At 46.5% G+C, this 23,299-nt stretch overlaps 3 protein-coding genes across 11 annotated transcripts; 2 read left to right on the top strand and 1 right to left on the bottom strand.

The window, feature by feature from the left end:
• Positions 1-1,213: 1,213 nt before the first annotated feature.
• On the top strand, positions 1,214-7,535 carry eif4h (eukaryotic translation initiation factor 4h). 2 transcript variants are annotated; one of them, XM_048980449.1, is made up of 8 exons: positions 1,214-1,372; positions 3,590-3,777; positions 4,066-4,130; positions 4,222-4,315; positions 4,800-4,871; positions 5,151-5,297; positions 5,668-5,783; positions 6,549-7,535. In XM_048980449.1, exons 1-8 carry the CDS (start codon positions 1,308-1,310, stop codon positions 6,552-6,554), a joined length of 753 nt encoding a protein of 250 aa, XP_048836406.1. In that variant the 5' UTR covers positions 1,214-1,307; the 3' UTR covers positions 6,555-7,535. The 2 variants fall into 2 exon arrangements, with proteins under 2 accessions (XP_048836406.1, XP_048836405.1); XM_048980448.1 differs by lacking the exon at positions 6,549-7,535 and having other exon boundaries at positions 5,668-5,807.
• Positions 7,536-7,906: 371 nt separating this feature from the next.
• Positions 7,907-19,031, top strand: LOC125711502 (E3 ubiquitin-protein ligase rififylin-like). 6 transcript variants are annotated; one of them, XM_048980442.1, is made up of 6 exons: positions 7,907-8,281; positions 11,740-11,921; positions 12,475-12,867; positions 14,702-14,912; positions 14,999-15,022; positions 15,112-19,031. In XM_048980442.1, exons 1-6 carry the CDS (start codon positions 8,155-8,157, stop codon positions 15,291-15,293), a joined length of 1,119 nt encoding a protein of 372 aa, XP_048836399.1. In that variant the 5' UTR covers positions 7,907-8,154; the 3' UTR covers positions 15,294-19,031. The 6 variants fall into 6 exon arrangements, with proteins under 6 accessions (XP_048836399.1, XP_048836398.1, XP_048836402.1 ...); XM_048980441.1 differs by having other exon boundaries at positions 15,109-19,031; XM_048980445.1 differs by lacking the exon at positions 7,907-8,281 and adding an exon at positions 9,325-9,745 and having other exon boundaries at positions 11,737-11,921; positions 15,109-19,031.
• Positions 17,634-21,349, bottom strand: LOC125711501 (E3 ubiquitin-protein ligase TRIM50-like). Of its 3 annotated transcripts, XM_048980439.1 has the most exons (7): positions 20,917-21,349; positions 20,340-20,783; positions 19,938-20,033; positions 19,343-19,573; positions 19,149-19,171; positions 18,769-18,899; positions 17,634-18,488 (listed from the first exon to the last, which is right to left on the bottom strand). In XM_048980439.1, exons 2-7 carry the CDS (start codon positions 20,760-20,762, stop codon positions 17,929-17,931), a joined length of 1,464 nt encoding a protein of 487 aa, XP_048836396.1. In that variant the 5' UTR covers positions 20,763-20,783; positions 20,917-21,349; the 3' UTR covers positions 17,634-17,928. The 3 variants fall into 3 exon arrangements, with proteins under 3 accessions (XP_048836396.1, XP_048836395.1, XP_048836397.1); XM_048980438.1 differs by having other exon boundaries at positions 20,340-21,349; XM_048980440.1 differs by lacking the exon at positions 19,938-20,033 and having other exon boundaries at positions 20,340-21,349.
• Positions 21,350-23,299: the final 1,950 nt, after the last annotated feature.

Raw genomic sequence — 23,299 nt, 5'->3', positions numbered from 1 at the left:
GTTCTCCGTAAGTAAATTTAATGGTTTGGTTTCCAGGCCACGGGGAGTGAGGCACGGTTATTTTGGGAGCAGGGAGTGGGGTACAAGCTTGCGTTGCTGCAAACACATGATGGGCCGTGGCGCTCTTCTGCCATCTAGCGCATCGTGAAAGTAAAACTTTAGTCTGTTTAAAATGGTCATAAGCTATTATACCACATATTCGCTACGAGAAAATTTGTCTGACACGGCAGATACAGAATAAAAGGTTAAATATGACATATTTTAGCTGAAATGTTGAAGAGAATATGATTAGATTTTCCAGAAATTCAGTTGTTCTATTACCATACTTTAGCATTAGATATATATTTAATCACACGTTTTTATTGAGTAGCGCCTATTTGAAGATTTCAGTGAATATAAACATTTTTTTATTTGCATAATAAATGCAAACTATGCCGTAGGCCCTGTCCTCTCCTTTACACTTACAAACGCCTGTCAATGAAGTAAGACAGGTAAGTCAAACGTGTGCAACAGATCTGTCGCACACGCCTGATGTGGAGAAGAATTTAACGACGAGGATATACTCTGCGCCCGTTAGTCAGCTGAAACTGTTCTCTACTTTAATGGTGGAAAGCTATTCTATTAACGTTTTCTAATGTTGTTTGCAGCTATATCCTCTATGTTTGTAAAGCATTGAAATTCATCCATCTTCTAGCCGCCTACCCATGTACTGGGTCATCTCATGTAGCGGAGGACAGTAAGTTTGTTTTTGTTTATTTAAAATAAAATAAACACAATATTTAATGTTTAATTAGTTGCATTATAATGTCCAACAAAATAACAATCTCACGTCAGTGAGTTTATTAATAACATAAAAAACGTACAAACAAACGAAGTAATTTATTGATTGTATCAGTGTGACTGTCAACACAAGAAGTACTGACACGATCCGCGGCGTTCACTGAGCAACACGGAAATCTGCATTATCCGCTATGATGGGCGTGTGAAGTCACATTGCATGACCTGACGCCAAAACGAGCCGAGCATGTGCCGTCCGGTTGTGCTTTATTCTAAACAATAAAAGCTAAAGCGAAGGGTGGTGTTATTTTTAATAACATCACCCAATCATCCGAAGAAGCCCGTTTTCGGGATTTTTGGCTGCATTAAGCAGAGTCTGCTCTCTATTTCATTGACTAACTTGTTGCAGCCCGGCGCCGCTGCCATATTTTCAATCAGGCGCACCGAGGGCAGACCTCAGGCTCTATATCGGAGGTCCTTCGTGGCCCTCGACGGCTCGCCTTCTTTCTCTTTGGACCGCGGGCGCTGTGATGGCGGACTACGATAACTATGACGACCGGGACCGTGCTTACGGGAGTTTCGGTGGAGGGAGAGGGTAAGAGAGAGTCCAAGCGGTCCGAGGCGCCTGGGATATTTTGTGGAGAGGTTTGCCGTGGCCTAGCGCGGCAGCGGGCCGTGGAAATTGATGTGCCGGCGGTGTAGAGTAGCCAGGCCCTGTCACATCAGCGGAGGGATGGGAGCCGGCTAGGGGAATCCGCGTCGATGAATGAGGGCTTCCGTCGTATTAACATGAATCTTTACTCGATAGTTTTAGGTTATCAGTTCAGAGGAACGGTGTTCTGTCTGTGATCGAGGGATGCCAGCAGGGCACTTGGCGCCAGGGGACCGCGTAGCACATGAAGGGGGAGGGGGATTCAGATGGTCGCCCCCTCTCCGTTTAGGGATTTGGGACAGGGTGGTCTTGGAGCCCTTGGGCTGTAGCTGTGAATAGGATTTTTGGACGTCTAGGTCGCATCGCGCGACTACTTTTGTTCGTTAATGGGATACAGACAGAGGTATGCCCGCAGTCTGCCACTCGCCGTGAGCAGGCGTGGGAGGTGAGCTGATGACACTAAAGGCACCTGCTCACATGGCTGAAGATCTCCGCGCTGTGCATGTCTGATCCTTAATATGCATTTTTTTCCAGGACTTTTAGTGTAACTGAATTACAAATAACACAAATGTTTACATATAAATATGTTCTTGATAAAACCTGTATGTTCCTGATACAACGATGCAAATTTCCCAACTGTGAGACCAATAAAAGTTTTTTCTTTATTTTATCTTATCTGACGATGAATTTGAACTGGTTCTATGTATGAGTGAAGTCCCCTGAAATTATTTCTAGATAGATTTTTTTTCCACTGCCCCCCCCCCATTGGTGTGTAAAAGGGCATCATTGTGTTTTAGATAAATTTATGCAGTAACGTTATGTAAGGATAAATTATATCATTTGTCACATTTATTCTGTACATGTCTCCGTTCCTAGTGAGTTCGTCTTTGCATTCTGTACGAGCAAGTAGACATCAGACCTAAATCGCTGTGTCTGCTTTTCCACTGCACCAGGTATTGTGCTTTTGGTACTTCAAGAAAGTACCAAAAGTATGGTACTTAAAGATGCTGGTTTTCCACTCATGTAAAAAACTGGTACCAGCGCCGAATGACATCGCAGCGCGAGGTTGGGTATTTTCTGCTTAATTTGAAAAAAAATGACTATAGTATATTATAGGGCTGGGCAATGTGCAATATTAATACCAGCATTGCATGTTATGCACATTCATTTCTCATACTGCAAGGACCACGATAGTCAAATGGATTGAGACGAGGCTTTTTCATACCTTCTTATTGTACGGACATTATGGCGCATTTCATTTCACTAAAATGTTTTTATATTTGGCAAGCGTTGCAGTTTCAATGCTTGTTCTTTTTCCAGAATACGTACTGCATATTTTTAAAAATCAATTCAAAGTTTACCTCTGCTCTTTTTTTGCTTTACAAATATCCAAATATTTATATATTGATATCTTTTTTGTCGTGCAGCCCTAGTGTATTATAGCTAATGCCTTATTCTCACCTTTCAGATATCATGTCTGCTCTTCTCACCATATTGCAGTGAAAGCTTGGGTCTCCACATTCATCCACACATCCATTATTATTACTTTTATTTTGTAGCATTTCCATGTTCTAACGCCTTCCAAGACAGCAGCTGTATCATGTTTCAGACGCAGGTTGTTTAAATAACTAATCAACAATTAACCACCCCCCCCCCAAAAAAAAAAAAAAGTACTCCAGCTGCTTTGGTATTTTTCAGTACTGGAACTTCTGCACCTGAAACTCAACCGGATGTCAAAGGAAAAGTACCATAGCAAAAATACAGTACCTTGTGCAGTGGACAAACCCTTAATTTTCTCAGCACTGGGAGTGTTGTGACATTGGGCTATTCTGCGCATTGTGTGACCTGTGGTCATGACCAGTGTCAGTCTAACAAACTGGAGCTCTGACTGAGTCATCTGAAGTTTTCTGCACAAATCTCACCTTCACGACGCAAACTTAAGGCTCTTACCTTAAGCTTGATGGCCGCCTTTATGCCTCTGGCCACTTCTTTGGTCTGGGGTCTATATAACTTTTCAGCCCAGGCTACCTCAAATCTGACAAGTTATCGGGATAAGCAGGAAATCCCCCTTTGTGATACAGGCCCTGGGTGACGCGGAATGTTAAGTGAGCACAGGGTCTTGTTTGCATCGGGCTCATGCCACTGATCCCTGCACTACAGGCCACGTGGTGGAGGGGGGTCTGGAGGACCCCGCAAGCAGAAGGAGCTGCCAACTGAGCCGCCGTTCACGGCCTATGTGGGCAACCTGCCTTTCAACACGGTGCAAGGCGACATAGACGCCATCTTCAAAGAGCTGAATGTCCGGAGCGTGCGGCTGGTCAGAGACAAAGAAACGGACAAGTTCAAAGGTAAGGGCCGTTGCTCTGGGAATCGGTGTTATCTGTTTAGCTGGTAAAATTCTGCAGGTTCCTGCACCAGAAGCTAAATGTCCAGCAAGGTCCTCAGAATATTCAGGTTTTGTCTTGTGAAGGTTTATGAACTTTCAATTCTGGCTGTGTGTCACCGTCCTTTGGAAGACATCTGTATGACTGCCATCAGTCATTAGGTCATCTGTGTCACCTCAGGTGTGGAGACCCTGCCCTTCTCCTCGGAGAAGTTGCCATTTTTTAAAATGTGTTAATTTTTGTTTTCTCCAGGTTTTTGTTACGTCGAGTTTGACGACTTGGAATCGCTAAAAGAAGCCTTAACGTTTGACGGCGCTGTAAGTCTTTCCCTCGTTGTTAAAGAAGCTGCTTTGACTCCCGAAGCCCTTCCTGAACCAAATCCATAAGCTTAAGTACCTAATTCCACAGCTCCTGGGAGACCGGTCGTTGAGGGTGGACATCGCGGAGGGTCGTCGGCAGGAGAAGGGTGGAGGATTTGGGTTTAGAAGACAGGATGACAGAGGTATGTCCCGTTCACTGCGTGGAAAGGTCCTGCCCAGGCAGTCGGTGGCGTGCTAGCTCAGAGTCACACTGTCATTGTCTGGTTTACATGGGCATAATGGAATCCTGTAATCTTTTTAAAGGTACATTTGAATGTCTTTGTATGGAGCTCTTCAAGCTGTAATGTGAAATGGGGAAAGCGTATTAAACCCAAGAGAACAGGGCTGGGCTGGGCTATATCGCGTCGATGTATCGCACGTACGATACAATCACCAGGGCTTCAGATGACTGGTGAAACGTTTGGCCGGACGCCAGCTTTTCAGTGCTTTGCGGAAGTTTATTTATGCCCACAATTTAAGCGGATTAGTAGAATGGCTAAAATATTAATGAGGCATTTTATGACATCCAAAAGTTGGTAATCTGTATAAATTTGCGTTTATACAGATAAACCAGCAGGTGGCAGTCAGCAGCTGTCCCTTGTCTTTAGTTGCTACTGTCCGTTTCAGGCCGTGGTGCTTCACGAGGCTCCAGAGGAGGGGGGCGGGAGTCCAGAGATGACTACGACTATTCGGGAGGAGGTATGCCGTGCCTTGCCCTTCATTTGCCTACCTGGCCGCAAGCTTGTGCATGCGAGTGTACACACGTCATTTGGTGGCGGGTGAGCGTCAATTCCTGGTGAGCTACTGCCTCCAAATGCTTCACTCATCTGCTGCTGCCGTCTCCGTATTTATTGTAAATGTGAGCATGTCGATTCCACGCGCCTTCAGAGATCCCCATAGCGGCACAGAATTGACTTTAGCAACCAGTTATTTGGAAAGGCCTTTTGCCTCACTTCCCCCTCATGCTCTCTCACCCAGGCTACAGAGATGATGACTTCATGGGTGGGCGGAGTCGAGGGGGCGGTCGCCCCGGAGACAGAAGAGGGGCGGGCTCCGGAGGGATGGCCCGCAACAGAGATGGACCTCTCCCTGGCGGCTCCTTGGACTTCAAGGAGCCTTCTGATGGTCGATAACTTTGCTTGTTTTTTTGCTGCCGTTTGTTTACACCCGATTGCAAAAGGGCTCAATGTCAACCAGGTTAAACTCAAAACCTATAAGGTCTGGAGCTTTTTTGGGTCATTTTCCAGTGACTCGAGTGTAACTCTGATCCAGGGTGTCTCGCTTGTATGTCACTTTGGACAAAAGTCCCTTCTAGACCTCATTGGACGACTTCCCTGTTGTTATAGCCCATCTCTTAACTGACCTGATGTTTGTGTCTGTGTGCTGCCTGAATACAGCCCTAGTTGCCGGCATGACGTCCAGTCGCCATAACTAACCTTGAGCTGCCAGTGTCTTTGTGGTCTGCGCTCATTCCGCTCCCTCTTTGCTTCCACAGAGGAACGGGCGCAGAGGCCAAGGCTGCAGCTGAAACCGCGCACTGTGGCCGGGCCCCTCAATCAAGTCGCCAACCCCAATTCTGCCATTTTCGGCGGTGCAAAACCTCGGGAGGAGGTAACTTCAAAAGAGAAAGACTAAGAATGCGGGAATCCGCTGAACACCGGGGGAGGGGGGGGGGGCATGGTCGGGCTGGTCATGCCAGCAGGGGGCGCTACCACCTGTATCATTCCTACCTGTTAGATGAGCTAAAGCCCTTCAAGGTCAAACAGATGTATTAAACAATTTGAACACACAAGCAGCCCAGCAATGCATGTCAGCAGTTAACATATTTAATTTTTTTGTGTTTAATCCCCTCCGCTGTATACCCTGTCCTGTTTCCCCGTAATCAGAGCCAGCTTTGTACTGTAGTTATATCAGGGGTGGATAATTAATTAATCTTCCGAAAGTTACACAAATCAAGCTGCTCTTGGCTAAAGTATTGGTCTGCGAAGGGACAGTCGTCACTAGGATCGTCTAGGATCAGTCGAGTGTCTGACCGCTGGCTTCGCGGTTTGGGGGTTTTCAGCTTTTTTTCTGTTTTTTTTTTTTTCAGTGTGCTGAAATATTGGACTTTTCAAAGGTCAAATCTGATGTGAACAGACTTCTAAAGGAGTCAATGTTCATGAATGATACAATCTTTTTTTAAAGATATGCATTCTACACATTGGGTTTTTTTTTAAAATATATATATATATATCCCTGATAGCAACTTGCTGCTAGCTGGTGTGTTAACAGACCTTTGAATTCCTGTTGCCTTGTTAGCTTTTACATCATCCTGCATTTCATCTCTACGCTGCTGAACATTGCTCTTAATTTTGTTCTTGTTTGTTTGTTTTTAAGAACTAATAAGTGAGTGAGGCTGCGTTATTCAGGAAGGCCGCGCTGGATTTGCTGCTTTTGTTCACCAAAAAACACTGAGACCCGTCCCAAAGAGAGGCAGCGTGGGCTGGGGGGGTGGGGATAATTTCCCCCTCCATGTTCAGCCACTCAACAAGCGCCCACGTCCAACTGGTAGGGAGTAGGGGCAGGGCGGGGTCTATGGTGGAAACAAGCTGGTTGGACATTGGCTTCAGATTGACTGTGTTGCCTTTTTTTTGTGTAAAACTGTTTCCTCTCCTGTTGTGTTATAGCAGTGTTTCTCAACTCGGTCCTCAGGGACCCACAGACAGTCCATGTTTTTGCTGTCTTCCAGCTCCCCGTGTTTTTGCTCCCTACCAGGAGATAGGAGGGAGCAAAAACGTGGACTGTCTATGGGTCGCCACAGACTCGATTGGGGAAACGCTGTGTTGTATCATGATGGTCCCCTTATTTAGCCTACTTTTTTTTTTTTTTTCCTCTTCGTGCTATTTCAGGAGGGATTATGTGTGTGTGAGATTTTAGATGGTTGAAATTCCAATGTCTTTAATATGGAATTACCACTATGCCAAGAGCAGCACCTGTTTTCCTTTTCACCTGAGAAATCCATGCGTAGAATTTGGATATTTATGACTAAGTCAGGCTGTAGGAGGTTAGCATCTTCACAGAGCTTGGCACACGCAGTAATGGTGCCCAGGTACCTGCTTAGTCTGAACCCGGCTGACATGCATTTTGTTTGAACTTCCATACACCAGGGCATACGCATTCAAACCGATCAGCTTCATGTCAACTTTAGGCTATAGAATCATAGGAAGAAAAACCTTCACTTATATCAACAAACCAGTCTCTCTTGACTTTTGTCCATATTTTACTGGGTGTAACTGTGTAAAACACCATTTTCTTACTGTACTGAAGAAATAAATCAGTTTTTGTTTCCTATATGGTTTATGGCAATAAAATCATTTTACAGTTCTTAATGTGTTTAAATGGTCAGGGTGGGTGGGTGGGTGGGGGGTGCTTTTCAAAGCAGTATTTGTTCTGTCTTGGTATGTGCTGAACTGAGGGCATTTCAATGGCCACGAATCACGGCCTCATCTGGGCATCTCTGGCTCAGAATGGCCCGTGGATCTTCTAGGTTGTCGAAGGTGAGACATTCCTCACTAAACCTTGTCATTAAAATGTAATATTGGCAATAAAACTGTTAAAATTGCTTTCCAAAGTTGTTTTCAATGAATGTAAATGCCGGGCTTACATTTTGCCCATTTCCTTCCCCGTCTCTCCTCTGTGGGATTGTATAAAAAGTGGTATTTTTCCTGGTAATTGACGTATGTATATCCTGTCTGTCATGTTTTAATCCACAGCAAACCTCCTCAGTTTGACTCTGACCATATTGATCTGAAGCCCCACTTTCATATGACGTGTAGCTTAATGTGACATGACTGCTTTTTAGAACTTTCCCCTATGACTCATCGTTAGGGAGTCTGACGGCTTGTCATATTCACAGGCCTGTTTTCCGGCCTTATGCTACTGGTGGCTGAGCTCTAGCTTTTGCCCGGTTACCACACCGTTGTGTAGTAGTAGCAGCATCCAGATGCCTCAATGGAAAAAGCAACTAGAAATGCCCTTTCATTTTCACAGATCCCATCACAATTTGGAAAACTGGAGTGAAATTCTGCATTTAATTCCAGAAAATTTTAACTTGGTGGCTTCCCACGCAGGTAGGTGCACAGATTGCAAACTGACATCACAGAGGATGCAGTCAACCACAAACTTTAACCGTAAACCTTCCTACTTGGTACAAAGGTCTTCTGTAGTCTGATGGCTGTTTTGTGTGAGCTGCCAGCACTGTCTGTATAAGCCGAGTGGCTGAAGTTTCATGCAAATTCAATTATTTACTAAACACTAAATATCATTTCGTACAAATATTGCTGTGGTTTTTATGTGACATTCTAGTACGAGAATAAATTTGTCTCAAATTGGAAGTCAATCTGACAAGATTTAAGAGAACTCTGTCCAACAGATTTTTCTAAAAATATTAGCTGAGTTTACAATTCAAGGAAAATATAACAGGTAGATTTTTAGCAGGATTTGGTATTCTGTGAATGATCATCCAAATAAAATCTTAGATGTTATTGTACCTTACTGTTTTACCTGTTAATTTTAATTTAGTAAGACACTTTGCTTTGGATAAAATGTTGAGGAGGTAGAGATGCACACAGGTGCAATCATTCTGCCAACCTTGGGATTTGAACTGACAACCTTCTGATCACAGGGAGAGCATCCCCCCCATCAAAACTGCTCCCCTTTATTTCAAGACTGAAGTGGGTCATCTGCAATGTTGTTGTGTTTAACATTTAACAATGCTGACAGAACTGGATCCAATATGATAATGGTGAAACTGCTTCCATTTTTAAATAAAAAAATGCGGAATATTAAACCAGATTTTACATGTTACTCTAGGTAATACGTTTCAGCTGCACGTAAAGCATACCCTCCATAAACAGACCTGTCGCGAGGTTAGAAGATTATTCTTATCGACAAGTATTTATGGTCTATAAAGTAAGCCACATCTTAAAAAGAAAAAAGTTCAAAGATTAATAGCTAAGAGTGTATGACATCCGAGTTACTGTCCTGCCGATGATGCTATTATCTTACAAAAAGTCGCAGACTCGGCTGCGATACATGAACGTCGGCGCACTCCGTGCAGGTAGCCACTGTTGCCGTTTGTGAAAGAGCTCGACTTTGTGCGTGCGCGCGTCTGCCACTGCGTGCGCGTCCCTATGCTCGAAACAGCAGTTGGGGTGGATGAGTTTTTGAGAAGAGATGCCGTAGGAAGGGGGCGGCCGCTCCGTGAGCGTCGTTCGACGTTAATTCAACCGTGTTCGTTCTTTCTCACCCGGGGCCCTTTTAGGCTTAGTTCCGCGTATTTCGTGTCCAGTTTGACGGTTCACCGGATACTTTCTCATGGCCGAAGTGGAATTAGGTTTAAAGTTTCGGCAAAGTATCGCTTACGCGGTGCCCCAGGACTCTTAGAGCTGTGGATGTACGAGTAGAACTATGTCGGTAGCGAGCCGCTGAGCGCAGCTTGGTTTGTGGACGTACTTTTTCAGGATAACTTTGGAAGTTTACCCAACTTCCAGCTCAGTTTAACACTGGTCACCCTGCGCTGGACTGGTGCTGAGGTGAGTGTGTGCAGCCGGGGCAGGCAGCCGCAGGTCAGCGACTCGGTGTCCCGGGGGGCTTAACAGCTAGCCAAGCCTCTTCTTTTTCCGGGTTTTATGCTTAGGGACTTACCTGAGTGAGTTTATGCGGAATAAAGCCGCTGTGAGGCGAGCCAGGTGCGCCGACAGCACTGTCCGTGTCCTGGTGCTTCCGGGTGTGTGGATATCCGCCCCTCCAGGACTTCTGACTTGACAGTTATTTTGGTCCCCGTTGGTGTAATTGAATTGACACTATTTATGTTGTCGTATTGTTGTTTTATTTATGATAGTGTACATCACTTTGGAAAGCTTAGATTTCTAAATGTGGTCTAGAAGTAAAGTTTGCATTTTGTGGGTGCCAAGTATGTCCCACCGATTTCTGCGTGATTTTACTTGTCATTTGAGAGCCGCTTAAGTCCCCGAAAGTTTGTATTTTTAGATACTTTCATAATATGTTTTGTGTGTAAAATGGTGGAGCTGACCGGTACGTTTGTGTCCAGCATTACATATAACGACAGTAAAAGAAGCGCCGGTAATCTGAATGGCCGAGCTGATCCCACATTGTACTGTGTCGGAGGTCTCTCCCACGGTGTGTTTCATAGAGATGAATGTAACCAGTGTACGTGGTTACCAGTACACGTATTCTTACAGACCTGCCGTGATGACTATAGTAACCTTAAGGTGTTTAGCTTAAATGACACTGATCCGTTATCATTGATTTTGTTTAGAGGCGACTTAAAGTCAGTATACATTAAATAACCTCGCAGGTCGGTTAAAAATTGTATTTTGTGTCTTAATGCTATATAGTCAGTTACTCTTTTTTTATGGTATGTTGAAATTTCATTCTGTAAATTCAAAGTGGGCTTTGCCTCACCAATAGCCACACTCCTGTTTCAAAATCATAATTTGTTTTAATGGCTTAACATGACCGGACACTGAACAAATTAAGACCTCTGAGGTATTTCCCACTCATCCTCGGAGACTTCTGCACAGTGCTTGTGAAATTAGCCTGAGCATGTGTGGCACTGTGGTACTAGATCCAAACCTCACAACAGGAATGTAAACAATCTGACATAACATGCAATGAGTCACCGTTACCTGGGTGTGTCTGGCTGGCTTTTCACTGAACCTTTACAGTCAACGTAAATGGGTCTGTTTTTGTTCATGCTTGGCTAAATTGTCCAACATAATTTGAGACAAGATACTTAAACTCTTATTGTATGACGTGAACCAGAAAATTGGGGCACTTCAGAGGGTTTTAAACTTCTTAAAACGTATGGAATGTACCAGTTCACCTGTCCAGAAATCGGAAAGTGAAGAGACCATGAGTATGATTTGTCCCTGATGGTGAAATGTCAGTCAGAACATTACTTCAGGAATTTCCTGTTTCCTCACTTCTTCTGTTTCTTTTTTTACGTAATTCAAAAGATGTTTAGTTTTTCAAAGTATTTTTCACCTTGCCTCTGTCATTGCTTGTTCAAATCTCACATTTAGAAAGTTCAACATACCGTAAACAGTTTGCTGAATTGAAATGGTTTGCTTCTGCATATGGAGAGATAAGGTATCTCTGAGACCAACCGCCCAGCCCGGCCCGACCCGGCCTTGGAGGATCGACCTGTGTGGCAGCTCTAAATTAATGATGTGAGCCCTATATCTGCAGCCAAGATCCAGTGGACATAATGCTGCAGATCTCCACAGTGGACTCTTGCCTATAGCTGCCCTTGTACTAGTGAGCTGTGGGAGAATCTTGGCTAAAGTGGCTTTGCTTGTATTATTTTTGCGCGTTTATTGGTAAAACCTGCATCTGGAACAAAAAGCAAGTTTCCTATTTCAGGGTCCTGTCATGTTTGTAGTTTGTTGTAATGTACGATGATGTATTACATATTAGTCTCATTTGTACCTTCTTGCAAGTCCTTTTCTTGTGTTCTCGCCCTTTCTTATCCTCGTGCAGTGAGCCATCCATTCTGTGTCAGCAGGTGGGAGCATGTGGTCATCCTGCTGTAACTGGTTCTGCCTGGACTCCGCCACAGTGGAAGACAGAGGTGGCGCCCGACCAGAGGCCTACGCCAACTCCAGCTACACTGGCTATCCCTCACCATCGGCCTCTGGCCACATCTGCAAGGCCTGCAGAGGGCGCTTCAGCACCTTAACCAGGAAGGTAATGACTGTCCAAGGTGCCAGTCTCCTGAGACAGCCTGCTGACTTCTTTGGTTGAAAAGGTGTCACATTATGTCAGCATTTATGCTTTGGGGATGGGTGGCAGAAAAAGGCATTTAAAAAAGTTATTAATACTGGAATTTGAAACTCCTGTAATTAGTTAACCATTTGGTTGTCTTGACGATGCCCTGGAATTGACATTTGTGGCTTTCTCCTGGTCTGTATAATCCGACTCATAATTCACCAGTGACCTTGCCCCCAGTGGCTTTCCTGACCCCCTCCCCCCATGTATTAATTTATGTGCACCCCCTAGGAATGTATTAGAACACATCTTATGAGGTAGAGGATGAGTGATGATAGTTAAATCCATAGTTTTGCATAAATTAAGGTCTCTTGCCCCCCCCCCCCCCCAATTGTCTGACCTCTAAGAATAGCTAATCTGTGCCCCCCTGTTTTGTTTTGTTGTGACCGTAGCAGTTGAGTACGGGCATGAGTGTGATGTTCCTGCTGTTGACGTGGCCCTCGTTCCGTGACACTGAACCTCACCTTCGCAGCACATCTGCGTGGACTGCCGACAGAATTTCTGCGACGGCTGCTGCGTGCAGTTAGAACAGGGCCCCAGGCTGTGCCACACATGCCTGCGCTTCCATGGCGCCCTGCCGGACCGTGCCAAGCTCATGAAGTTCAAGGTGAAGGATCTGCGTGACTACCTGCATCTGCATGGCGTCTCTACCCAGACGTGCCGTGAGAAGGAGGAGCTGGTGGACCTAGTCTTAGGTCATCGGTCACCTGCAAGCGCTCTAGATGTTCCGCTGCCAGGGACCACTGTGGCCCCACCCGCCGCACCTGCCCCGGTGCCCCCCCCTGCATCGCCGGTCTTGCTGCCGCCAGCCTCGGATGTCCCCACAGAGGTGGACCTGGAGCCACTGACTCAGGAGGATAACCAGGTGAGGCTTGTGGATTCTGGAGTCTTCAGACAGTGTCCGCCACGTGAGTAGGTGGTCTCTCTCTCGGGGACCTGGACGTGGCTTTTCAGCTGAACTTGGTCTTCACATTTTTGCAGAGTCCATCTGCGCTGGTTACCTTCGGTTAACAGCATGCTGCTATAGTCCAGAGGGAGTCTTGTGTTCTACTTGAGGAGTGTGGCTCTACCTCCTGGCTTATGGTCATTCAGTAACGAGAGGAGGCTCTCGTCAGTAATACAAAGAGCAGGGGTGGGTGTTCAGGCCTGGCTGGTCTGACAGACAGACTTCTGAGGCATGGTGAATAAGACTGCCGCAGACCTCTGCCGTGCGACCCCCGGGTTTTGCGCCTTCATTGATGCCTGTGGCTGACAGGCATGTTTACAATCCTGATGCTTGGGGGAGGGGCTACTGTATGATCTTATTCAGAGTGAAACTGGAATCTGCTGGTTGGAGCTTCCCCTAAGACAGGATGTGGCATTGGGCCAAAGCTACCTCACATTCAAGTGACAGCAGCCAGCGAGTTTCACGCCTGTGAAAAGGCCATTTCAGTGAGGTGTTCTGATACACTTGAGGGCCTTCAGAGGAGCACTGTTTGCAATGCCATGGATTCCAGAACGACCTGAGGAATTTGAGTAAGCGCAGGCATGTTTGCGTACATCTGCGTCTGTGCTGAGTCACTCCATCTGGGATCTGTGTCGCACCCAGTAACAGATGCTCACCGCTCACGTGCGGTCCCCACGCCATCAGTCACCTGAATGCTACTCTTATCTCCCATGTGGTTACTCTTGGTGGGGTGGGGGGGGGTTATATGATCACTCTGCCAGTGGAGCTGGTGTGGTGGCTTTGTGGCTTCTTGGAAGAGAGAAATGCTGTTGTCTCATGGCCCTGCTGCTGCAGAGCAGCCGATTGCTTTAAACCTACTTGTGTTTCCGAAACGTCACACCTACACTTGACTGCTGGAACCCATGAGCCAGAGTACAGGTCTCACGAGAATCAAAATGGAGCAGGCTACATTTCACTGGTTCATCTCGCAGCCTGTTAACGACCAAACCCTAGTCCACAGAGAGAAGATTTATTTAACGCTACCAGGTCTAAAGATGGATCATTTTGTGATTTGTAAATAAAATAAAATGAAGTAAGCTTTCAGTCCTGGATGCACAGAAATACAGTATCCATTATTATTGGAGTGCCAGCTCATTGCGTTGTGCCTGACTGAGTGAGCAAGCATCTCTCTGCCAAGAAAGCCCTGAGCTTCCATACACAACTAAGTTTAATACCACCTTCAGAACTCAAACCTCTATTCTTTTCTGATATAATGAAAATACGGGAAGCCGAATGAGATGAAAATGTTAACAAGCTTTACGAAATAAGTCCATTACTTGAAAGTTAATTAAAAAAATTGTTGGGACCAGATCATCTATACAAAGTGTTGTATGTGGCAAACCAGGCTTACTAGCAAGACTTGGGTGATCATCCACTTGCATGTTCTATGTATAACACTTCTTTAACTGTTAAACCCATTTTACTGTATTGTCCTTTAACTTACCTTAGGTAGGGTTACTATTTTACTGACTCTTTAAAAGAGGTATTCAAGTCAAGCCAGATGCTTTTTAAACTTTATTTTTTATTGAATGCTAATCTTTAGCATCTTCTTTAGACTGTTTTATTGGTTTTGTGACATTGTATAGTTACGAAGTTCTTACCCTTTGGTTTATTCCGTCTGTTTAAATGGCCATATACTCTCTCCATGAATATCACCCTAGTTGCTACCATGGCATTATGAGTCAACATAACTAACTAACAAACTGACTCCCAGTCTTTAGATTCAGAGGATGCTGGTGTCCCCGGAAGGCGCGCCTCGCTGTCGGACCTGAGCGGGCCCGAGGATATCGAGGCTCTCAGCGTGCGGCAGCTGAAGGAGATCCTGGCCCGAAACTTCGTGGACTACAAGGGCTGCTGTGAGAAGTGGGAGTTGATGGAGAGGGTTCGTCGGCTGTACCGGGAGCAGCAGGACCTTCAGAACCTGGGTGAGAGACCCGTCTCTGTGGCCCTCTGGTGGGGGTCCTTTGCCTGTGTGACACTGTCTGAGGCTGCCTTTTTTTTCCTTTTACAGTTTCACGAGTGGGAAATGACACAGGTGAGTAATTAAACCTCGCTTTGGCTTCAGGAGTGCTCCCTTGTGGACCTCCCTAACCCCGCCACCCCCTCTCCCCTTCACTTCAGCAGACCCCATCAGCACCCCAAGCCAGGAGGAGAACCTGTGTAAGATCTGCATGGATTCCCCCATTGACTGTGTGCTGCTGGAATGTGGTCACATGGTCACCTGCACCAAGTGTGGCAAGCGCATGAGCGAGTGCCCCATCTGCCGGCAGTACGTGATACGCGCCGTGCACGTCTTCCGGTCCTGACCGGCCGGCAGGGCCAGGAAATTCAATGAATCACCAACTAGTCTTCCTGGTTACTGCGCCCACGCCGCCCCACCTCTCCCTGTCTTCCAATTTGCACCGGTGGAGGAGGGTGTGTTCCAGTAACTCCACGCCCAGGGGCTGTGTGCACTGCCTTACCTATCCATGATACTGCAGAGTAGGGTCTTCCTGCATTTACTGGGTCAGAAGCGATACATGGATGCTACAGTGGCCTTTTAGGGGATCCTGACCAGCAGCCACCAGAACTACAGCGCTGCCGCCAGATGGGAGGACACTAAGACCCAGGTCTCAGCATCACCCCCTGCTGGTGATTTGTGATATAGTCATATAGACTGTTGGATAGCCTGGTCCTGGGAAGGAAACCGCCTCAGCATGTGAACCAGAAAGGGGGCATTTTTTCTGTGTGTTATATGCTCCAACAGTGCCTGTTGGTGTGTCCCACTGACGGTGCCATTTGAAGCCATTTTAGGGGTTACTTTAGACCATAGAGGTCTATTCCATATAACTAGGTTTGCCTTGAATGTACAGAGTGGCTGCCTCTGACAGGCTGCACTATGTGGCCTTTCAGTTAGCATTGAGCTCCATCCGCAAGCATCAGTGAGCTGGTTTTAGGTTAACTTGTACTGAGGGTTACGCTTTCTGTGTATACCCGTGTGTATGTGTGTGTGTCTTTATGCACTTTCACTGCAGATGCCGACATCACCGGTGTGCGTACATGATCCATACACTCATGTCTGAACATTTAAAGCTGACCCTAGAGACTGGCACCACCTGTAGCCATCTCATGATTCATGGTGTTTACTTATTTTGGCTGGAGGACGAGATTCTAGGGGTAGCGTGAGGCTCCGTGAGTTAGGGTTCTGTGACTGTGATCGGAAGGTCGCTGGTTCAAATCCCAGGGACAGCAGTGCGACTTCTCTGATGGATCCCATGAGCCAAGCCCTCAGTTTATATATAAACTGTATGACCCTGCTTCCTTAACAAATGTAAGTCGCTTAGAAATTAAAGGCTTGGCTCCACTTTGATGGGAATGGCACCTTATATGGTTTATTACATGGTTATAGTATAGGGAGGATTTTATGATTGGGTTCGTTGGTTGTTACCTTGTAGGTAATTATGAAGCCTCATCAGGTCTATGGGAAGGCAGGGTGACATCTGATAGCTCATAACGTTCGGTTTGTCCACTGCTGCTTTACCCAAACTGGGATCTAAGAATCACAAATGCCTCCTAAACTAAGAGTGCGGAGGAGAGCTTGAGTTGGAACCATAGTTTAATCTCATGAGTGCGTGTTCTCCTGTACTGAGGAGAACCCAGCACGCCGTCAAACTGAGGGGTGTTAATGTGTGGTTTCGACCCTCTGAAAATCAGCCTTAACCCGCCAAGTGTGCCTTGTTGTCTTACCATTTATCCATGTTATCCGAAACATATTGACAGGAAACAGCCATGTTGATGGTTTCTGGACCAGCATGCAGCTGGTTCAGCAGCCTTCAAAGAGCAACAGAAAATGAATGTTTGTGTGCAGGAGGGGCGTGGCGACGTTTCAGGTTCACCATGCTGCTGGGCACGAGAGCGACTCCTTAAAGGCACAGTACCCTGGCAGTGAGTCAGTGCTGTGCTCTAACAAGCAGTCCTCCACCACTATAAATAGGATTCACTTGGGGAGGGCCGAGCTCCGTGAATGTGTTACTAAAGCGACCTGCTCTAGCTTCTGTTAAATGGAGAGGTTTTTACCTGCTGTGTGCAGATACTATACAGTTGCTTTTATTATATTAACAGGGTAAATTTATTTCCACGGTGTGGTGCGAGATGCTTATTAAAAAATGCTTGTTGTGCGTATTAAAGAATTAAGCTTCAGCCTTTGGTCTGTTGTAGAGCTTCTACCAAAATGAGGAATGTCTGTTGCTGGTAGTGTATGTGTACGTCATAAATCGGCAACCGGTTTGGCTGGCTGTTAGGTGTCATGAAAGCCCACATAGCTGTATGAGAACCTGTGCTGCATCCTCATTGGTTCCATTTTCCTTGTGTTGTGAGACTCCCTGTTACAGACACCGTGCCGGGTCATGTTTACTGCCTCTCAGCACAGGCCCTGCCTGACCTCCTCTTAAGCCAGCTGATGCACAGTCTTGCTTCTCAGGTGTGACACCACCCCCCCCCCCCCAGGAATTTTCGGGTAGGATTGGGAGATGTTACTCGTCAATAACTCTGAGAAGGTGGGAGGTTCTTCCTGAAGTTCTGGACATCCTCCTGCTGAATTCCTTTCCTTTTGGATTGTGGTTCTGACCAAAATGTGAACAGCAAAGGGATGCAAATCATGACAAAACTGTTATGCAAAAACTTTAATCAGTCAGTCTTAGTTTACTATTAATTCCAGCAGTCTAAGACAGGGTCCTTATGTCTTACAATCTGTAAACAAACTGAAACCTTAAAAGCCATACTTTAAACTGGTATTTTGCTATTTCTAACATTTGTAAATAAACGGTTATTTTTGTGTGGATTAATCTTAGTGTTTGAAATGGGTAATCCCCCCCCCTTCTTATTTCATCAATGGATATTCTGCCATCTAGTGGCCATGCACTGTGATTCAGACAACAGCCCAAAAAGTTCCGAACTCCACAGCTATTTGGTTGCCTGTGGCTGTGGCAGGGTCAGGGGGTGCTTGTTGACCCCCCTCTCATGCCAGCATACGTCGAACAGCGGGTAGACCTTTCCCTGCAGATCTGCCTGGAATTTGTAGATGAAGGTCAGCTCCTGGGGGCTGTCAGCATTGTAGAAGGCCAGCTCACCTTTCTCGTAGTCTAGGTAGACCCCGATCTTGGCAGGCTGGGCGCCGAGCGGCAGGCCCACTCGGGGGCTGGCAAAGGCCTCGTACAGGCGGCCCTCCTTCAGACCTATGAGCCAGACGCCGTTCTCGGGGCTCTTAGGCAGCTTGCCCTTGCGGCAGATGGTGCCTTTGACCAGCCCCAGACGCCACTTGGGCTTGGCCCCCACGCCCACCTCCCAGTAGTGTTTCCCCGAAGAGAAGCCACGACTGGCCAGCACGCAGTAGCTGTAGCGGAAGCGCTCTAGATTGTTGGGCATCTGTGCAGGCAGGGCGCCACACTCCACAGCCCTGTAGTCGTGGCTGAGCCGCAGCATGGGGTGGGCCGTCAGGGGGTCCAGCTTCAGGCTCTCAGGGGCTGGAGGGGAAGAGCAGGTCAAGGCTATCAGCGGTTTGGTCCTCTGTAGTGATGTCCAAAACAATGCTTCATGAATTTTCTGTCCCCACTAGATGGTGCTGTCTGATCGAAAAAGGGCAAAAACATGCCCCAAAGCAAACCAAGAGCACCATCTAGTGGAGTTAAAAAAATACCACATATGGTTCATGAGGCATTGTTTTGGCCGTCATTAGCAGTCTGCTAACGCTTTGTACAGCTCACTGAATCTTCGCCAGGCTCTGTGGTGCAGATGCCCTCTTACCCGGTAGGACCTTCCTGTGCAGCCGTTTCCAAACGGAGATCTTGATGTCGTCATGGTGGAAGCCAGGCTTAAATGTGACTGAGGTATAGGCACGCTCCTCTCTCCACTCATTCAGCTGGCACTCCCTGATCCTGGTCAAACAGAACAGGGTGGAGCGAACTCAGGCTAAGCTCTAATGGTTCATGGACATGTGAATTGTCTACCTTCAAGACCAGATGTTTTTTTCTGTGTGTTAATCAAAAAAATAAAGTTTTCTTCTTTAACGATGTATTCCTGTAATGAGTATTGTAACTTCATTATACATTTTGTGTGTGTGTGTGTGTGTGTGTGTGTGTATGTATATGTATATATATATATATGTATAAACAGAAGTTTCTTACCTCGGAGCGATGGATCCATATTTCTGACAGAGATGGAAAGAAGCAAATTTAGGGTTAGGTGGTTTGTAGTGATTGATGTCTCACGTCCTGCAGCATTAAGTTTTTAGTTATAGTGGTAAAGGAGTGTAGCTTTCTGAACTCAGCCAAATACTCCTATGTTGGCTGTTCCATGCGAATGACCCCCCGACACCAACCGTAATGAAGCCCAAGTGGCTCTCGTTGCTTAACCCCTCCAGCACCTCCTCTGCCTTCTGGAACTTGGCTAACACCTGCGTCATGTCTTCCACCCGCCTCTGGACGCCGGCCACAAGGGCAGCAGCGGTGCTCTCTGCCCTGTGCATGAAGCTGGCCTCCTCCTGCTCCAGGTGGTGCCGCAGCTCCCCAAACTCTTTGCGGATCACCCACTTCAGGACATCCGACTCGTTCTATCCACATGGGGGTAGGTGGTAAAGTGTTCAAGTTGCAAAAATATATACACTTTTTTTTTAATCCCCTCAAAAATGTCACATTTCCATGTAAAAAATGTCTTTCTCGTAACAGTTTGATGCCTCATCGAAATGCAGTACAATTCTGGTAATTTTATACATTCGAACAGCACAGTTTTTCAGAAATACTATGCAGTACAGGCAGATCACAGCCTGCAAGCTCTGTGACTATTAGTTCAATTAGCAATTAATTTAGGTTTTCCAACATATAGGGATACTTAGTTCGTTATTCTAAATCCCTTCAAAACTGTACACATCACGGCCAGAAATGGGAATCCCAGCTGATAACTGCCATATAACTCACAGTGATGCGTGACTTGTTGTTAACCATTTTGCAAATCTGCTCCTCCAGTTTTTTTCTCTGTGTTTGCAGCTGCGTCATCAGGGAGGAAATGTCTTCCTAAAAAGCGGTTCGCATAAAGGTTACAATCAATGCGGGCACCCCTACAGAGTGCAGCGGAAACACCACACCGGGCTCGTTCAATATCCCAATGTCAGTATTGGCAGTTTCAAGCTGGACCATGATGTAATCTATCATGTGAGAAGCCACTTTGTTCCGTTGTCGCCACTTAAAAGGTTTATCGCCCTTTATCAGTAGGACGTCGGTAGTTTATTGCTGAACTGCACCCCTGTGCCTTGGGTATGAGGTTCACGCACTTTTACTTCTCGGGGGGAAATGTTTCCTGAATTGTGCGGGTCGGGCTACCTTCATGTGGCTGTAGACGCTGCCGATTGGGGTAATCTTGTGTGTGCGGTGCACGCCGATGCTGCCGCACAGACCACAGATGACCGTACGGTCTTCCTCGCAGTATAGACTGAGCGGGTTGTGGTGCTCCGCACATGTTTCTGGTTCTCCTTCCCCCTCTGCCGCGGCTGCCGCCCCGCTCGCCTCCTGCAGGTGTTCCACAATGCGAGCTAGGCTGACGTTAAGTGGGGGGCTGTCGGCATCGACGTCGCTGCGGCACACGGGACACTGTAGTTGCCCGAACTGATCAACGCTCATGGACCGGACGCAGCCCCGGCAGTAGGAATGACCGCACTGTAGCATCAGAGGCTCCGTGAACATCTCCAGGCAAACCGGGCACCGTAGCTGTTCCTCCAGGGATACCAAGCTTGGCCGGCGGGCCATTGTGTCCACCGCCTTTCCGTGCTGAGGGTCACAGGTAACGATCAGCTCGTAGAACGAGGAAGAGGTGAGAAGAATCACCGCGAAGCAGCTTCCTGTGAAACCCCTGCTGCAGACGACTTCTATGCAACTACATGAAGGATCAGGACATGTTTACCTGCGGGTCTGCAGAAACCCCTAGACCTCGACATGCTGCAACAGAGCACCTGACTGTGCCGGTGTTTTGTACTGAATAGGGCTCCAAAGGTGACCTTCAGTCTTATCGGGCTGCTTCCACCCAAGGACCGACTTTCACTAGCTTGTTTGTTCACAGACGTGTCACCTCCTACCAAAGACCTCGAGTTGCTATCCGTCCAGTGTATTACGGGATCGTCCCGTGGTTCTTCGTGTTGAAAGTGGCAACCCAAGTCGGTGCCTTAAATGACCTTACTGCTTACACTAGTAGGCCTAATTCGGCGTACATTGGAAGCTCAGCTCAAGTGGACTACTTCACAGCACGTACGTCGCTTTGGAGAAAAGCGTCTGTTAAATATGTAAAACGTAATGCAACAAGTGTTACGTCTATAATAACATAGTGTAATGCCAGGATTGGCCACAAGATGGCATCGCAGAACAATGCCTCTGTCTGCCGCTGATGTTGGATAATCTCAATATGACTTTCAAAAAAACATCATATACCAAAGAAGTTAAGAAATTAAGAACATAAGAATTTACAAACAAAAGGAGGCCATTCACCCCATCAAGCTCGTTTTGGGAGAACTTAAGCTGTAAAATCTTATCTAACTCTGATTTAAAGGAACTCAAGGTTTTAGCTTGCATTACACCAAGAAGACTATTCTGTACTCTAACTACACACTTTGTAAAGAAGTGCTTTCTCAAATCCATTTTGAAATGGCTAATTTCCACTTATGGCCACAAGTTCTAGTATTTAAACTAATATTAAAATAGCCATTTTACGGAACAGCATCCAGACCTGTTAGAATCTTATATACCTGGATCATGTCCCCTAGTCTCCTTTGCTCGAGGCTAAACAGATTCAGCTCGGCTAACCTCTCCTCATAAGACATTCCTCTAAGACCAGGAATCATTCTTGAAGCCCTACATTGCACCTTTTCCAAGGCAGCAATGTCCTGGTTAAGGTATGGTGACCAAACCTGCACACAATATTCTAGGTGGGGTCTTACCAAGGAATTATATAATCTTAGCATCACCTTCCTTGATTTAAACTCCACGCACCTGGAGATGTAACCCAACATCCTATTGGCCTTTTTGTTTGGTTAAATAGTAATGTGAGGTAGCTTTCAAACATCTAAAGTTGCACAAATTCCCACATTAAAATATTTACTAAAGAAATATTCAAGGATAAACCATAAACTGTGATACGTATTCAGGGATAATGTGTTTCTGAAGACAATGCCTTTGTGTGTGGGACCAGAATGATTTACACATACTGCAGCCTTCATGTGTTGCTGGAAATGCGATCCGCCATGCAGTCATCCTGACGCACACACGGAACAGAGAGGCCGGTCGGAGCACGTTTTATTTAAACTCCTTGGAGCGTGAGCGAACAGTGCGATGCACAATGTGAAACGCCTCCGCGGCCCATCCCGCCGTGTTCCTCGGAGTCGCGGCGCCTGTCCGTCCCCCACATCAAAGCACCTGGTGGAGATGTATTGGTGACATGCTCCATTTGGAGCTCAGAAGGTCCCAGCCGTAGCCTTGGAAACACGTCCTTATCACCGAGCGTGAACGTTTGCCTGCTGGTAGCACATTTGTTCACTCAAGGAAGGTGGGAAGGAAATGAAGGTATATAGTAGCCTTTTGTTTGTTCCAGTCGTGTGGGAGGCAGGATTCCTGTCATGTGGAAGCGAGTCACAGACAGTCCACATGGCCGGAGAGCCATGCACGCGAGCCTGAATTCAAGACATTTCCGCAGGCGAGTGGATTCTCCAGTCCAACAGACACAGTCCCTTAATGCATAAACAACTTTGCCCCCTTGGACCGTCTGACTTGTGGAACTCGGTTCATTAGAAGCACCCAGTACTACAATGAGCTGATACTGCCTTAGAGAGTTGATTGTTTATATGGCGAGGAAGATGCATAATGTGATTATTAAGCTTTTGGACTTTGGGTTAAGGGTTCGAGTCCCAAGAGAGGTAAGGAGCATGTAGTGATTATAGTGCGTTGCTGCACCCACCACACAACAAACCACCTCAGAGATGAGAACCTGAGTGCAGCCATGTGGCGGGTGATACCTCAGCACCACAGTAGTCCAGATGGACCAGTGTGAGGTTTTTTCCAGTTGTAGGAGTGCCAACCCTGCCACCAACCCCCAAGTTATTCCTTGTAAGTTGGTGGACCTCCTTATAGGGCTGGAAGTACATTAATATCATACCGAGGATGAAGCAATTACAGGTTAAGGGCCTTACTCAAGGGCCCAACGGAGTAGAATCACTCTGGGCATTCACAGGCACGGATCCCACTCCCCCATTCCCCAGAGGCCCTATAATTCTAACCTTGACAGAGTCCATTTCCTAGAG

This window comes from Brienomyrus brachyistius, chromosome 17 (genome assembly GCF_023856365.1).
Source record: "Brienomyrus brachyistius isolate T26 chromosome 17, BBRACH_0.4, whole genome shotgun sequence".
In the NCBI taxonomy this organism is placed as follows: Eukaryota; Metazoa; Chordata; class Actinopteri; order Osteoglossiformes; family Mormyridae; genus Brienomyrus; species Brienomyrus brachyistius.
Note: the sequence above shows the minus strand (reverse complement) of the source record. Positions and strands in the feature narration are given on the sequence as shown.

Bases quoted from the DNA above. Each gene is read 5' to 3' on its own strand.
- eif4h (XM_048980448.1), top strand. From the start codon at position 1,308: ATGGCGGACTACGATAACTATGACGACCGGGACCGTGCTTACGGGAGT. The intron at 4,872-5,150 runs GTATGCCGTGCC...TCTCTCACCCAG, and splicing joins CTACGACTATTCGGGAGGAG to GCTACAGAGATGATGACTTC. The intron at 5,298-5,667 runs GTCGATAACTTT...TTGCTTCCACAG, and splicing joins CTTCAAGGAGCCTTCTGATG to AGGAACGGGCGCAGAGGCCA.
- LOC125711502 (XM_048980441.1), top strand. From the start codon at position 8,155: ATGCCTCAATGGAAAAAGCAACTAGAAATGCCCTTTCATTTTCACAGA. The intron at 12,868-14,701 runs GTGAGGCTTGTG...ACTGACTCCCAG, and splicing joins TGACTCAGGAGGATAACCAG to TCTTTAGATTCAGAGGATGC. The intron at 14,913-14,998 runs GTGAGAGACCCG...TTCCTTTTACAG, and splicing joins GCAGGACCTTCAGAACCTGG to TTTCACGAGTGGGAAATGAC.
- LOC125711501 (XM_048980438.1), bottom strand. From the start codon at position 20,762: ATGGCCCGCCGGCCAAGCTTGGTATCCCTGGAGGAACAGCTACGGTGC. The intron at 19,172-19,342 runs GTTGGTGTCGGG...CATCTCTGTCAG, and splicing joins GCCACTTGGGCTTCATTACG to AAATATGGATCCATCGCTCC. The intron at 18,489-18,768 runs GTAAGAGGGCAT...CTTCCCCTCCAG, and splicing joins GCACAGGAAGGTCCTACCGG to CCCCTGAGAGCCTGAAGCTG.